Raw genomic sequence first — 14,699 nt, 5'->3', positions numbered from 1 at the left:
TGTGGTCTGGCAATTAAAAGAAGTCTAGTGGCCAGCTCCTAATAGATTTTTGGCCAGGCATCCAGAAGAAATAATAGCAAAGCAAAATGATAGCCTATCCCAATACACACTAGAGGGAAAAAAGAGGTGGTGAATTTTTCATGTGAAATGATGCAGTCATGTCAACCATTCCCATGAGAAATGAAGCTGGTTTAAACACCTACATGCAGCTATGTCCTGAGACATCTTGCCAGCTTCTAACATGAATTGCCATACTTTATATTAGGGAGAAAATAAATTACCAAGGAGGAGATGTTCTATATTGGTAAAACACATTTAGATTCTTCCTGAAAACTCCTTGAAACCAGAAATCAGGTAGGTTTTAGCTACCCCACTGGTTACAAGCAAAACTTTCTCAGGTGCTGATGCACTGAAAATTCAGAACGTGAAAGTTCAGGGGAAGAAATAATCCAAAACTTTTGTGCCTTGCTGAAAGACTCACACACATGCTACCTGGCAAATACAAATGTCAAAGAGCTTCTGGCTGTGATTTTCTTGGGTTTTGTTATCTGTACCTTGACTGAGAGATATTCTGAGACTCTGGTGCAGCTTTTTATCAAGATTACTTTGAAGTAGATTAGAAGGACAAACCTAACCTGTAGTTCAGGAGGAAAGACTGGATCTTACAGTACCTCTTGCATGAAGTTCTGTGTCTTCTGAATAACCAAATCAATGTGGGAGACCTTGAAGCGACTTCTGAGGTCTTGAAGGAGCTCCTGGAGGAGGTTCACTTTCAGATAGCAGGGCTCCATTTTCACAGAGTTGAATGGTAGGTTGATAAGCTGACCCATGTTCTGCATTCCAGTGGAGGAAGAACAGGTTTTTAAAATCAAGCACCTAAAGGCAACTTTTCAATAAAGGAGGTAACAGTGGCCCTAAACCCAATTCTGATACCTACACTTCAATTGCACAGATACCACAAGACTTTCTAAATGACAAAGGGGTGACATACCTGGGAAAGCAAGTAACAGTGTCAGCCAAGTTCTAGCTATGAGGTCCTTGTGCTAATATAAAAGGCTCCAAATATATTTTTGTCTTACCTCCTTTAGCTTTGTGAGATCATTTGTCTTCTGGAAGTCCTGGATGATTTCATTAACTTCTTTATCAAAAAGTGAGCGGACTTCAGTGAATCCAGAGCTCACAGGACCCATGAGCTCCTCTAAGATGGATGGGAGGAATGGATGGATGCTCTCTGTGCAGCACTTCTGGGCAGGCTCCAAAACACTGGCTGGAGTGTCAGACAATAAAAAGGTTGGATTTAGGCTACTAAGACATAGAGTGAAAATAAGGATCTGATCTACTTTGTAATGAATTAAATGCTTCCCCGTTTTCCCCTGGAGTCACACCTCTGCAAAGATGATGAAGGTAATGAGAGGAGAGTTTATAGTTTTATGAGAGATGATGAAATCATCTTTTCCCATGCCCCATCTAACCACCACTAGCAGCTTGGGGGTACTGTGAAAGGAGAGAAAAGGGAGGTTTGCACAGAGTGTGGCCACTGTCATTCTAGAATGAGTTATCTGAACTTGGTACTCTACTGTCCACTGACAGCATCCCAGTCTGGTTAGGGAGAATATCCACAGAACTTCCCAAGTTTTATCAAAACAGCTCCTACATTATCAGCTGTTTATTTATGTGCTAGCTTAAGCAACATCAACTAGTGCTTTTCCTCCTTTTCACACTCATTTTTATATTCATGGCAAAATTCTATTGCTTCCTATTGGTTTAAAACAACCTAGGAAGCCCTTTGGTTTCAATATTCTTTGGTACCCTATGAATAAGTCACACAAGCAGAACCTGGTTTTGTGGCATATTCTTAGAAAACAGATCAAACCCCCTCCACTTTTTGATGCCCATGTGACCTCTATCTTCATTACATAAGGCTGTCCATGGGAAAATGAAGCAGAATGAGCAACTTTAATAACAATACTCAAAACCTGGCACTTCTAGTCCCAACTTGAGAAGATGTGGGACTTTCACAGCAGCCACAGGTATCAGTTTCTAACAAAGGCAGCAGAGTCTCAAAGCATTTGTTTTCTGCAAATTAATTTTTCAAAACACATGACACCTGGTAATTTGAACAATACAATGGGAATCATTAAAAAATTCCTACAAAACAGAGCTGTTTCTCTACTAACCTTTGATTTTTCCAGCTAAGTAGTTTTTGGAGTTTAGGATCTGATCCATGTCAGAGCGAATTGTTCCTTCAAGAGTTTTTGTAAAATCTCTGCACTCTTCTTTCAAGGTACTTAATGCTTCTGACACTTGCTGCTGGACCAAGCTGTAAGTTTCTTCTACAATCTGTACCCAAATTAATTTAAGAAGTCTTGATGAGAATCAGCACACACAGACAATTGCTATGAGAAATAACCACTCTGCAAATATCAGTGCTTACACCAAACCAGGCACGCTTCCTGTCATTCCTTTTTCCTTTCATTTTGGGCAGGATCATGGTCTGAAGGGTAGGCAGCAGTTCCTCCATCACAAGGTTGCTCAGGATCTACATGGCCAGAAGATGAAAATGACATGTTCTTCATTTGAAAACTCAGCACCTGCAGCACAGAATGATGTGCAAACACAGGCAGCCTCAAATACACAATGGCTGAGCTATCCCAGGTTGCCAGGATTTAAAATATTAGATGTGCCTGAAGGATGCTCCAGATATTTACTATGGAGCATTTTTCACTAAAAGACTTTGAGAGACCTTGCAACAATTGAGAGCAGATGAACTAAAATGCCTGCTAAAATTTGCTGCCTGCTGTTATGGAACTGCACTGTGCAAATCAATGGAGCTGAAACACTTTATATCAGCTGAGCAGGATCAAAAACTTTTGAAAAGCTGGTTTGCCATCTGCTTCTTCCCCAAACTGACCTTGTTCTGGAGCACTCACACTGTCCCAGAGAGGGTATCATTAGGGAGAAATTGTTCTAGAGTCAACAGACAAAGGATGCTTCTAATAGGAAGATAACCAGCAAAAAAAAAAAAAAAAAAAAAAAGAAATGCATGACTCTACCAATGTGGATCTCTACCACTTTTCCAGGTGAGAACCAGCTTCACAATTCAAACAAGAAGAGGAGGCCCCAGGAAAAACAGGATACAGGATATAAATGGAATCAAAAAATGTCAGTAATCCATGGATCAAATAATTCTACTGTGTTTTTTGTTTTTTTTTTTAATGTGTAATACGATCCAAGAGTCATTAGTTCCAGCTTAATCCTGAGGCAAAAGGGATAAAATAAATAACTGTTGGAGTTTGTGAAAAAACTTTTCAAACATTTTCTTTTGTCACTAAAAAAAACTATACTTGCCTAAAACCAGTAAAACTTTCACATCATAGAATTCACATATGTTTATGTATCCTCCCAACGTTTCCATATGCTTGAAAAAAACCCATATGAAATATAAGATCTAAGAATTTCTGTGGCAAGTGTGCACCACAGCAGAAAGGCAGGGGGAAGAAAAGCACCAGAGACTTCTACACATCAGGCACTCATGATGGGATGCAGGAAAACTGAGGGAACAGTATTGCCCCATTTTTTTTATGACTTCTGTAAGTACAGTGTTGGTCTATCATTGCTGTCTGTTTCTAAATTGACACTGAGTGCTTTTTTCCCCCAAGAACCCTTTCACTTTGAACCAGGGTTCAGTGGTTGTAGAAGAGATGCATCACTCCCTGATCCCAGCATTTAACTGGTCATTTGCTCCTGCATATGTTTGCAATTAGAAAGCAAAGACATCAGACTGGGAATACAGATGCTATCTATTTGGGGGAGTGGTCAATACCCTGGCAAGGAAGGCTGTTATTCAGAGGGACCCAGAGGGGCTGAAGAAATGAGTGGACAAAAACCTCATGAGTGGACAAAAATGCATCTGGGGTGGAACAATCTCCTGCACCAGGCTGGCAACAACCAGCTAAAAAGCAGTTTTGCAGAAAAGGACTTGGGCATCCTGGTGGATAAGAAATTCAACATCGGTTTACAGGATGCTCTCCCAGCAGAAGGCAACTGAAGGTCCAGAGAGGAGAATGTTCCCCTCTGTTCAGCACTTGTCAGACTGCTGTAGAGCTGTGTCCAGTTTGGGGCTCCCCAGTACAAAACAGATCTTCTGACTGGATTAGGGGCACCAAGATGGTCAGGGGATGGAGTTGAGAGTTGGAGGGAACTGGGTTTGCTCAGCCTTAAGATGATGATGCTCAGGGGAAACCTTATTGCTGTCTGCAACTGCCCAAGGGAGAATGTTTGTCAGACCTTCCCTGGAAATGCACAGGAAAGGAAGAAGGTGACAGCTAAAAGTAGCAAAAATGGAAACAGTAACCAGGTATTAAGAAATATTTTTCAACATGAGGGCAATCATGGGAACAACTCATGGAATCTCCAGCACTGGACATCTTCAGAACTCAACTGCCCAAAGCCCCTAAAGTTGGCTCTGCTTTGAGGGGTGATTGAGCTTGATACTTCCAGAGATCCCCTTTTAAGTACATTATTCTCTGGTTCTGTGGTTCTCTTGATAGCATAACCCAGCTTGGGACAGAAGCTTCATTCTTCATGGGAAGCTTCATTCCCATGGGAATCTCCAAGGGAAAACCAAAATTTAAGTTTATCTGCCATTCTTTTCTTCTGTGGTAGCTAGAGGACAACCAACAGGAAAGTGCTGTGTTTAATAACAAAGGTAAGAGCAACACAAGAAAAAAGTAAGACTTACCTGTCCTGAATAGCTAGGAATATCTGCCATGAAAAGGTAGAAAACCAGGGCACAGCCCAATGCAGCTGACAGCAAATATCTGCTGCTCTCTACCCATGTGTTCTGAGTTTGGTATCTATTGCTTTTGATCCCACAGATTTACCAAAGCTATAAACAGCACAAATCTGGTAGCTAAATGCTATTGAGAGCCTTTTCTTAGATTCAGCATTCAGCTCAATCAACCCTATGGCATAAAATTAAAGTGGATATATCTGCCTTTTGTGGAAATGTGGCCATTCCTACACTCCTGCACAACACCCCAACTTTATTTCACAGCATGCTTTCTTTCATGTTTTAGATTTATTAAAGAAGAAATGTCACAAATCAGAGGTATTTTGAACTCCTGGGTATTTCTAGCTATTAGATTTTCTTTTTTAAAATATCATTATTTTTCCTAGGTCTTACAACCTTCACTGCATTCAGAACTGCCATATCCAAAGCCAAGAAAAAGCAGAAGGTGTTCTTTTACCTCCTTTTCATTCCCAGCTATCATTTCCCACATCCCATAGTGGCCTTTCTCCTGCCGGAGGAACTGAATGGCTTCTAGGAATGCCTTCACCTCATATGTGGTTTGCTTGAGAAAATCTAAAGGAAACAAAAAGTAACACAAAGGATTTGCCTATAAAAAACCTTGAATAAAACCCAACAAACATGCAAGCAATCCAATTCTCAAGCTTTGTCAAGCCAGACACTTTTTTGGACTTGTTCATGAAAATTCTAAAGAGAGAAGATAGCAGCCTTGCATACACGCCAAGAGCAACACAGAAATTATACATATTATGGGAAACATGAAGGATTAGCACTGCAGTAATGCCTGAAGTGTCTTTTTCATGTGCTTTACACAAAAAGGAAAGCTACAGAAACCTACAGTTAATTTCATTGAACCTTTCTCAGGCTACTGCTCAAAACCAGAGCTGCATCAAATTTTTTCTACATGGTAGGCAAAGATCAAAGCTGCTAAGAGCCCAACCTTCAGAATTTCTCCTTTCAGTTTGCCCTGGAGATAATAATTACTCAGGAAGGTATGTTGGACATACTGTGGTGGAGGAAAAAACTCTTAGGGCCAGTTTATAGGTACCACCCCTGTTTTGCAGATATTTGAAGATTCAGAAAGATCACACAATTTCTTCAAGCTCACAGAATGATCAAACATGAGGAAAACAGCCTGATACAATCCTGACCATTCCCTCATTGCTAACTACATGATTCATACCATTTTTAATAGCAAGTCCCAACAGAATGCTAAAATATCAGTAAAAGATTTGTAAGCCAGGCTCTTCACTGCCAAGATAAGAACATCCACTGACATCAACTTTAATGAAAGAATGGAGTCTTCCACCTGAGAAACTGGTGGAGTGTTGCATCTGAAAACTTTTGTCCTCCCAAAATTAAACTCTGAATGTTTTGATGAGAAAAGGGCTGGGCTTGGCTGGAAGAAGGGAGAGCTGAAGCTCCCCTCAGCCCTCTGCTTATGACTCACTTATTTTCCTTCTTCACAGCTGTGCTCCCTCCTAACCCAGAGGGAAAACAGATCATCCAAAGGGACCTTGGACCCACTGAGATGATGATGATGTGCAAACCCTGACAAGATTCTGCCCTCTAAGATCACCAAGTTTTAAACTTCATGGTCAAAGAAGTATTTGTTTCTGTTCTGACTGTCCCCAACCCCATACAGAAGTGGGAAAAAAATGCTAAAAATCTAAAAGTGATTCATTTCAATAGTTCATGGGAAAAATATCAAGCTGTAACTGCCATAAAATCCTAACCAAGCATTCTTTCCTATCCCAGTAAACACAGAAGAGAAACAGAACTATGGAAGCCTTACCACAAAACCAGCTCTAAGTAGAAAGGCAGCTTTATCCTCCAAGGCTATTACAGTTGCTTAATTTAGGCATTTTCATTCTCACTTTCCATAGAAAGAAAAGTTTGCATCAGTGATAAGGCACTGAATAACTAGATCCACCCAGCACTGTGCTGTGCAGAAGCTGTTGGTGAAGCACACAAGACAGAGGCACATTCATGGGATACAGCTCAAGATCCAGCTGGCCTGGCCAGCAGGTCCAGGGAAGGGATTCTGCCCCTGTGCTCAGCCCTGGGGAGGCCACAGCTTGAGTCCTGTGTCCAGTTCTGGGCCCCTCAGCTCAGGAAGGAGATTGAGGTGCTGGAGCAGGTCCAAAGGAGGCAACTGGGCTGGGGAAGGGACTGGAGCACAGATCCTATGAGGAGAGGCTGAGGGAGCTGGGGGTGTTGAGGCTGGAGAAGAGGAGGCTCAGGGGAGACCTCATCACTCTCTCCAACTCCCTGAAAGGAGGTTGGAGCCAGGGGGGGGTTGGGCTCTTTTCCCAGGCAACTCTCAGCAAGACAAGAGGGCACAAGAGGTCTCAAGTTGTGCCAGGGGAGGTTTAGGTTGGACATGAGAAAGAATTTCTTTCTGGAGAGGGTGCTCAGCCATTGGAATGGGCTGCCCAGGGAAGGGGTGGATTCTCCATCCCTGGAGATATTTCAAAAGAGCCTGGATGTGGCACTCAGTGCCATGGGCTGGGAACTGCAGTGGGAGTGGATCAAGGGTTGGACTTGATGAGCTCTGAGGTCCCTTCCAACCCAGCCAATTCTATGGTTCTATGATTCTATGAAAAGGGAATTGTACCCAAGCTGAAAGGAGCTGTGGTGCACATCCTCCAGGATCACAGCAGTGAAGAGCCAGGGCTTCTGCAGAGGTTTATGAAAAGTCAGACAGCTCCAGTTTGCCATGGCAAAGCAAGGGAAACAATCAAGAAGCTGTTGGGGTAGCCCAGCTTGGGTGGGAGAGGGCAGCAGAAGCTGCAGCTGCAGACAGGGCTGGTGGAAACCCCTGGTGGTATCAGTGGGTTCATCAGCAGAAGGGATGATGTCTGCTTCACTCTCCTGAACACCCTTGCAGGGGCTTCCCCTTCAACAAATCCAGCTGGCACCTATCATGAGTGACACATCTGTCCCTGCTGGTTCTAGAAAGTGGAGCATCTTAGGGGAGCTTGGTGCCATGGTGGCTGTAGGGCCTCTTTATCCAAGTCCCATACAAAGCCATACATTGTCCTCAACTTCTCCAGTTGCTAATGAATGTAACAGCTGGTTATTTGTGGAAAGCAAAATGTAATCCTGTTTTTTCTGTTAAATTTTAAAACAAGAAAACCCACCTAGAAACTCTATCTTTAATGTGGAGCCTAATTTTAATAACAGATATTGCTAACCATGGATTCCTTTTATAAACATAACAGAATAACTGCTATATAAAAATAATGCTTTAAAAGATGGAAGGATACCATGACTTTATAAATCTCCCTAAATTTGCACATGGCTTAAAAGCAGGGCTGAGGTTGCTCAGTGCTGCAGAACACTGTCCATAGGAATGAGCTTCCTTGCAGAATACAAACAGTATAAGTCTCTCTTTAAAAAAAAAAATAAATATCTCAAAACTTAAAAAAAAAAAAATCTCAAAACTTAACTCATCAAAATGATACACAGAGGACCAGGCTACTCTACACCCATGGAACACACTTGCACCTGGAGTTACATTAGTGTGTCCTGTTCCTAATTTCAGCCATATCTGATGTTTCAGCTGCTGTGGGAACTGCAGTCTCCTGACAAGGGGCTCCAGGCCAGGAGCTGCAGCTCCTTCTCCATCATTTGACAGATGAATGTTTGGTCACAGGGATGAGTAACAAGGAAAGCTTCAGTCCCAAGGTCCTGTGTGCTCTCCCACCCACAGCAGGACAGCTGCACCTTTGCTTGAAACTGGACATGTCATGGGCACACTGATTAAAAGCCCCTTGGGAAAGGCTATCAGAACAATTTCTCTGATCCACTGACACTTCTTGTGCATGTTTAGAGACAGCAGTGGAAAGGAACTGCCCTGGTGAATCATCCATAACCCTAGATCAGTCTTTCCAAACCAGTGAAAACCTCTGGGCAAGAACAAGGAACAGGCCTAACTTGCCACTAAAAAGTGAGTGTTTCAATATCCAGTTGAAACTGTGTGCCCCCCTGAACATTAATTGTCATAAATGAAGCTTTTCAAATTCATTGTTGCTGCATGAAAGAGGAGGCTACAATGATCATACATGCCAGGAATGCCAATAGGTGTTTGAAGCCAGCTGGGGTATCACTTAGCCACTTGAAAATACCAAAACAATGAGGCAAGTCTTCATATAAGTGGCAGCAAAGCTCATTTCTGTGCTGCTCCTGCAGTGCCTGGAAAAGGCTGTGTTTGGGAAGAGCTGGGAAATGTTTCTCCAGCTCCTGGTGGGACTCTGGTCAGATGTGATAACCAGACAGAGAGGATTTTCCACCTCTCAGAACTGGATGGGGTTGTGTGCTCTACAGAGACACCAGCAGTTTGCAGCTCCCTTCTGTCTCTTGGCTAATTCTGCAAACTGGAACTCACTCATTTTTGGACACAGCAGCAACATTCCTGCCTTAAACTCTTTGGAGAGCCAAGGAACTGCAGTTGGGATGGTTTATGATGTGTAAAAACTGAGTATGTAGCATGTAATTCTTCAAAGCCAAGTGAGTGCCCCTATTGCAATTCAGCAAATGTCCTTTTCCCACATGGGCTTTTCTTACAATACATTTAATATTTGTAACATTAATAAAAGTAAAGGGATATACTGACTGTGGACAGAGTGCTTTTACCAAAGTCAGCTAAAGCAATCTAAGCTTTTTGGCTGACATTTCACAAAAGGCTGAGGCCCAAAGACATAGATGCACAAGTCCTAAAACAGAATCCAGAAGTCTGAGCTCACAGAGCACGTTTTAATTAAAGAAATGCTGATTCTGACTTAATACCATCAGCTGACTACTGAAACTCAGAAGCTATCCACCCCAGCTTCATCTCTTTCTGGAAGCTCTCACATCTACAGATACCTATTCCATTCCTACAGACACTCTCAAGCTGGAGAGCTGCCTTCAGTTTGGTGAAAGATCCTGCATTCAGGGAATATTATTTTCCATATGGCCCCTGAATTCTTCCTGCAGGGAAGTATCATTGATATCAAAGCAATCTGGTGTCCAGCAATGGTTGTCCTTCTACAAGATGACCATGGAAAGGCCCAGAGGTAGCACAGTAACTTTAACTGCCTCTTGCCTACCACCCTCAATAGCAGCAGCTTTGGTCAAATGTCTCTTCTCAACCCAAGTCACCAACAACCTGATGCACTTTCTAGTCCCATCCTACAAGGCAGCATGGCCCACAAATACCTCCTCAACTCTTCAAGAATTACAGGGCTGACTCTGCTTAAGGAGGGGGAAGGCAGGAGGACAAACCCCAGGAAGAAAGGAAGGTGAGTGAGGAATGGAGTTTGGTGGCCTGATGGGAAGAACATTTGGCAATTACTATACTTTCTGGAACATGATAATTTAGTAGAAACTGCATTGAGATTTATGTGATCTCACAAGAATATTTCCTTGCTTTCTCATCTAGTTGGTGAAATGTTGGCTTAGTGCCAGAACACCTCTTCTGTAGCTCTTTGTTGCTGATGACCTTATGTTGCATTTTTCCTGGGAGAAGAAGAGTCTCTGTACAGAGAAGAGTGAAGAGCCTTCCTTCTTGTGATGCTATAGAGAATAGGAGGTGAATAAAGCTGAAAAATATTTAGAATTTTAAGTGTATTGCCTTTGGTTTAAGCAGTTTCAAAACACAATGCTTCCACCACTTACTATTTCCACTGGACACTGCTATCCTCAACTGATTTCATGCTAAGAAATGCAAGCTGTATTTTTCCAAATTTCCTTAAACTTCCAAGGCATCTCCCTCTCCCCTTGGCATCTGTTTCTTTCAAATATATTGACTGTTGTTCTTCCTCTGTTTTCTATTATTTCTCTTTAATTAAAAAAAAAAAAACCAAACCAACAACTTCTAAATTTTTGGTTTTTTAAATTCAGTTCTTTTAAAACAAACTAAAACAGATAATACACAGCCCCAAACCAGAGGGAGTTTGCTGAAGGAAAAGGCTGCTGTTCTCAAAAAGAGTGGTGTCTGCACCATCCAAACACACAGGACATTTCTACCTCCAGTACTGGTACTTCACTGAAAGCCACTGCACACCAGCTGCCACCAGCTGGTCAGGGACTGGACCTCAGGAAAAGATAGGCTTGTAGCACAGGTACAGCACCTCTGGAAATGACCCTCTGAGCACCTGGACAGAGTTTATTTTACAAAATGGAGTCCTGTCATATTATTATCATCCAAATCAAGAACAAAGTGAAACATAAAGCTCTAGGTCTGAGCAGCATCAACCTCACAGCTCTGATGTTTTCCTGAGATGACTTGTGGTGAAGGCAGGTGGAGAACATCAGGGAGTAAGAGGCATTCCTGCAGTTGAGAAGTCATTCTGTTAATTCCCCAGCACCCCAATTAGGGGATGCTTATCCAATAAAAATAAATTAGCATGATGAAGAATGATTTCCCTTTCAAAGAATGACTTTTGTAGCATCAGTTTCCTGCAATAGCATTTTTTTTCCTAGCATTTCTGGCAGTACTTGCCTAGGATTTATTTGCTGTGGGTAGAGACTGTGATGATTATTGTCTGTTGCTCATTTTATTTGTGTTCAATAATGAGCAACTTTCTACTGGGGGATGTATGAGTAATATTATCACATGGAGAGTGATGGACAGGACAGAGGGAGTGACCCAGAGAGAGAAAGAGTCACCTAGTGAGGGGTGTCCCTGCCTAGCAGGGGCCTGGTCCCTTTCAACCTAAACCACTTTGTGATTCTATGATTTTTCTTCACACAAAGATCATCCCATCATGTTATCATCTGGCAAAAAGCAACCACCTGAGTGTCCAGCATATTTAACAGCTGTTGCTTGTAAGATAATATGGGAAGTTGGGAAGAAAGGCCATGGCCATCAACTCCAAAAAAATTAGGTTCTGAAAATTTCTGCCTCAAAAAACTAAGCAAATAGTCCCAACCCAAAGGAGACCACATGTAAAAATATGAGTGAATCCATTTGCTTGAACTTGGGGAGATGAGGAGAGGTCAGGGACTGGACCTCAGGAAAAGATAGGCTTGTAGCACAGGTACAGCACCTCTGGAAATGACCCTCTGAGCACCTGGACAGAGTTTATTTTACAAAATGGAGTCCTGTCATATTATTATCATCCAAATCAAGAACAAAGTGAAACATAAAGCTCTAGGTCTGAGCAGCATCAACCTCACAGCTCTGATGTTTTCCTGAGAGCAACAATCACTATATTATTCATAGCTCATGTGGTACAAAGCTGCTAACCACTAACAGAATCAAGATGAGGTCATTTCCAAACAGGATACAACCCTGCAATAGTATTTATAGCAAAGCAAGTTTTGCAGCTCCAGTTCCCTCCAACATCAAACCAATATTTCAGCAGGTTGAACTATTTGCCTTGCAGCATGCAATGTCTGTACTAAAGCTGTTCAAAGCAGCATGAGACAGGTACCTCCCTCTGCCAGGACCAGCAGTTTCATGTTTCATAGTCTAAACCACAAGCAAGCTGTATAAACACACATAAAAAAAATCAAAATATCACTCATCTCCAACAACCTCCAAGCCTTTTCCAGCTACTCTGTTTCTGGTGCAGGTGACTTATTCTGCCTCTGAAGTTTGAAGCTGGAGCTCAAATACAACCTTACTTCTGCACAAATGAGTATCTCAGGGCTTCAGGCAGACAGAAAGGTCTTGCTTTCATCCCAGTGCAGAAGGACACTTTTCTTTAATGTCAAAAAAACCCAATTTCCTTCTCAGTTCTACTTTAATTGGTCCTTCCACACATCACCTGAAAAATCCAACAAGAAAATCCTTTTCTTCAGTCCCTCTCCCCAGAGAAGAAAATCCACCTTGGTTGCAACATGAAGACTACAAAACCTTTCCAAAGTCCTATCTGGATGTGTGACTACTGCTTTACTCTGCCTGTGGAGATAAATGTCCCTCAGCTTAAGTATGTAATGTCATCTGCACAACCTTTATCAATGCTTCAGTAAGTATTTTGAATTATATATGATAATATCTATTTTTTGGACATGGTTTTATTCTCCTGAAGTAAGTATGAGTCACCAAAACTGAAACAAATGTAGCAATACATTTTATATATTGTAATGTAGGCCCTTCAGATGTAAAAAATTTGAATGTGGTCAACAACACTAATTATTTACTAAAGCAAATAAGGCCTCATTTAGTACACTGCTAATGTGTCCCAGATCAGATCAGAATGCAGTTCTCCAGTTTCAAACTGCATCTTTTACAAGAGCTATCTTGTGTTGTGACACATTTGTCATTTAAAATATTTATCCTTCAGTTTTACTAAACCAGTAAACTTCTGGTAAAGCTTTACTAAACCCAGTTGCCCTGGGAAAATGCAGCAAATATCTGATGGTATAAAGAACAGACTAGAAAACAATGGTGAAAATTTAACTGTGCTGCTTGCCAAATTTGCCCTAACCAAAGTTAACTCATCCCTTTTTTGAAGAGGTGGGGTGAGTGATGCCTTGGCCACTGCTCCTTGTCTCAGTAAATCCTATTCCACAATCAAACTTAAAGGATTTTTCACATTTCTTCTATCTTTTGAACTATTAAACAATAAAGGAACACACTGATTATTTTTATAGCATGAGCCTTATTACCCATAGTATTGCTGCATGAGCAACTTAGGCAGGTTGCTCAGATGCCTGGGTTTTGTAGGTGGAATTGTTTGTAAATAAAACTTAAAATATGGTACTAGTAGCATCTTTCTGACATGCAAGAACAAATATAAATCAGTGTGGAGTCCTTTCATAAAAAAGCCACTGAAAAAGGTCACTCCAAGGGCAGAGTTTACTGGGGTGCTGGTCAGTCATCACTTTTCCACTTGTAGCATCTGCATTTCTTGGAGATGGGATAACTGCAAGAATTCCAGAAAAATATGGCTCTTATTTTCTCAGCTGAAAAAATCCTGCTTATTTTTACTGGTGTAACAGTAGGACTTAATCCAGACTGTCTTTTGTCTTTTGAGCAGAAATAAGGGGTCAGAAAGGATAAGGCACTCTGGTGTCATTAACCATCTTTTGTCAGACAAAAACCTGACCAGATCACAATCTGAGAAGCATAAATCCTGGAACAGATGCACACGTGAGCAATAGCTGAGCCATATGAAATCTAATGAAACACAGACTTGCAGACACTGGAGATGGAAAAGACCCATTAGGTCATCTGGTCCCAGCTTCTGCCAATGATTGGCCCCTGGAGTGATGTGCTGAGCTTTGAGGGAAAAAAAAGGCTGCCAAAAGCTTTGTCAAGCCCATTACACCTGCTCCAGACATGAGACATGAAAAATCTCAAACTGAATGAATAAATTTCAAGTCACAGGAACTGACTGTGCCAGGAAAACTTGACTGTATCCCCATCCCCCTTCCTAAACCCCAGAGAGGAGAAAAAGGGGTGGCTTTTCAAAGTGCTTTCCTACTGTATGACTGTGGCAGCTACAACCAGGCAAGTCAGGATGAAAAATCCCAGAGACAAGCTCTGCCCTCAGGCACACTATGGGAATGAGGGTTCCTGCAGCTGTAAAGAGAATATTTATTGCCACTCAAGCAATTTGGAAGTGCCAAGTGAAGGCATGCTCCTTCTAGACTGATGACTCCAACCTATGGTAGTCTAGCCAAGAAACAGTCTTTATAGTCCCTGTGACCAGGTATTTACTTACCAAGGTGTTTCAGCCCTTGGCCTCCCCACACCCACCCAGATTGGCAGTGGAGCTGCTTCCTCTGGTTTGCATGAGGCTGTCAGCACCAGAAAGGTGCCCTGCATCTCACCATCTTCAGAGTGAGCTTGGAAATGAGCTGGAGAGGGGGGCCACAGAGTGTCAGGGGAGTACACACCACTTGGCTAGCACTGGGACCAAGAATCCCACATGTCCTGTGAAGAAGGCACCTG

At 42.1% G+C, this 14,699-nt stretch overlaps 1 protein-coding gene across 1 annotated transcript in view; it reads right to left on the bottom strand.

Moving 5' to 3' along the window:
* The window catches only part of NIBAN1 (niban apoptosis regulator 1), a 49,492-nt gene that overhangs the window by 10,894 nt on the left and 23,899 nt on the right, over positions 1-14,699 (bottom strand). Inside the window, exons 6-10 of the mRNA XM_071751318.1 lie at positions 5,250-5,365; positions 2,435-2,539; positions 2,178-2,340; positions 1,080-1,267; positions 672-833 (exon numbers count right to left, since the gene is read on the bottom strand). Of these exons, the coding sequence (XP_071607419.1) occupies positions 672-833; positions 1,080-1,267; positions 2,178-2,340; positions 2,435-2,539; positions 5,250-5,365 (734 nt within the window). The remainder of the gene's footprint in view (positions 1-671; positions 834-1,079; positions 1,268-2,177; positions 2,341-2,434; positions 2,540-5,249; positions 5,366-14,699) is intronic.

This window comes from Heliangelus exortis, chromosome 8 (assembly GCF_036169615.1).
Source record: "Heliangelus exortis chromosome 8, bHelExo1.hap1, whole genome shotgun sequence".
Lineage (NCBI taxonomy): Eukaryota > Metazoa > Chordata > Aves > Apodiformes > Trochilidae > Heliangelus > Heliangelus exortis.
Note: the sequence above shows the minus strand (reverse complement) of the source record. Positions and strands in the feature narration are given on the sequence as shown.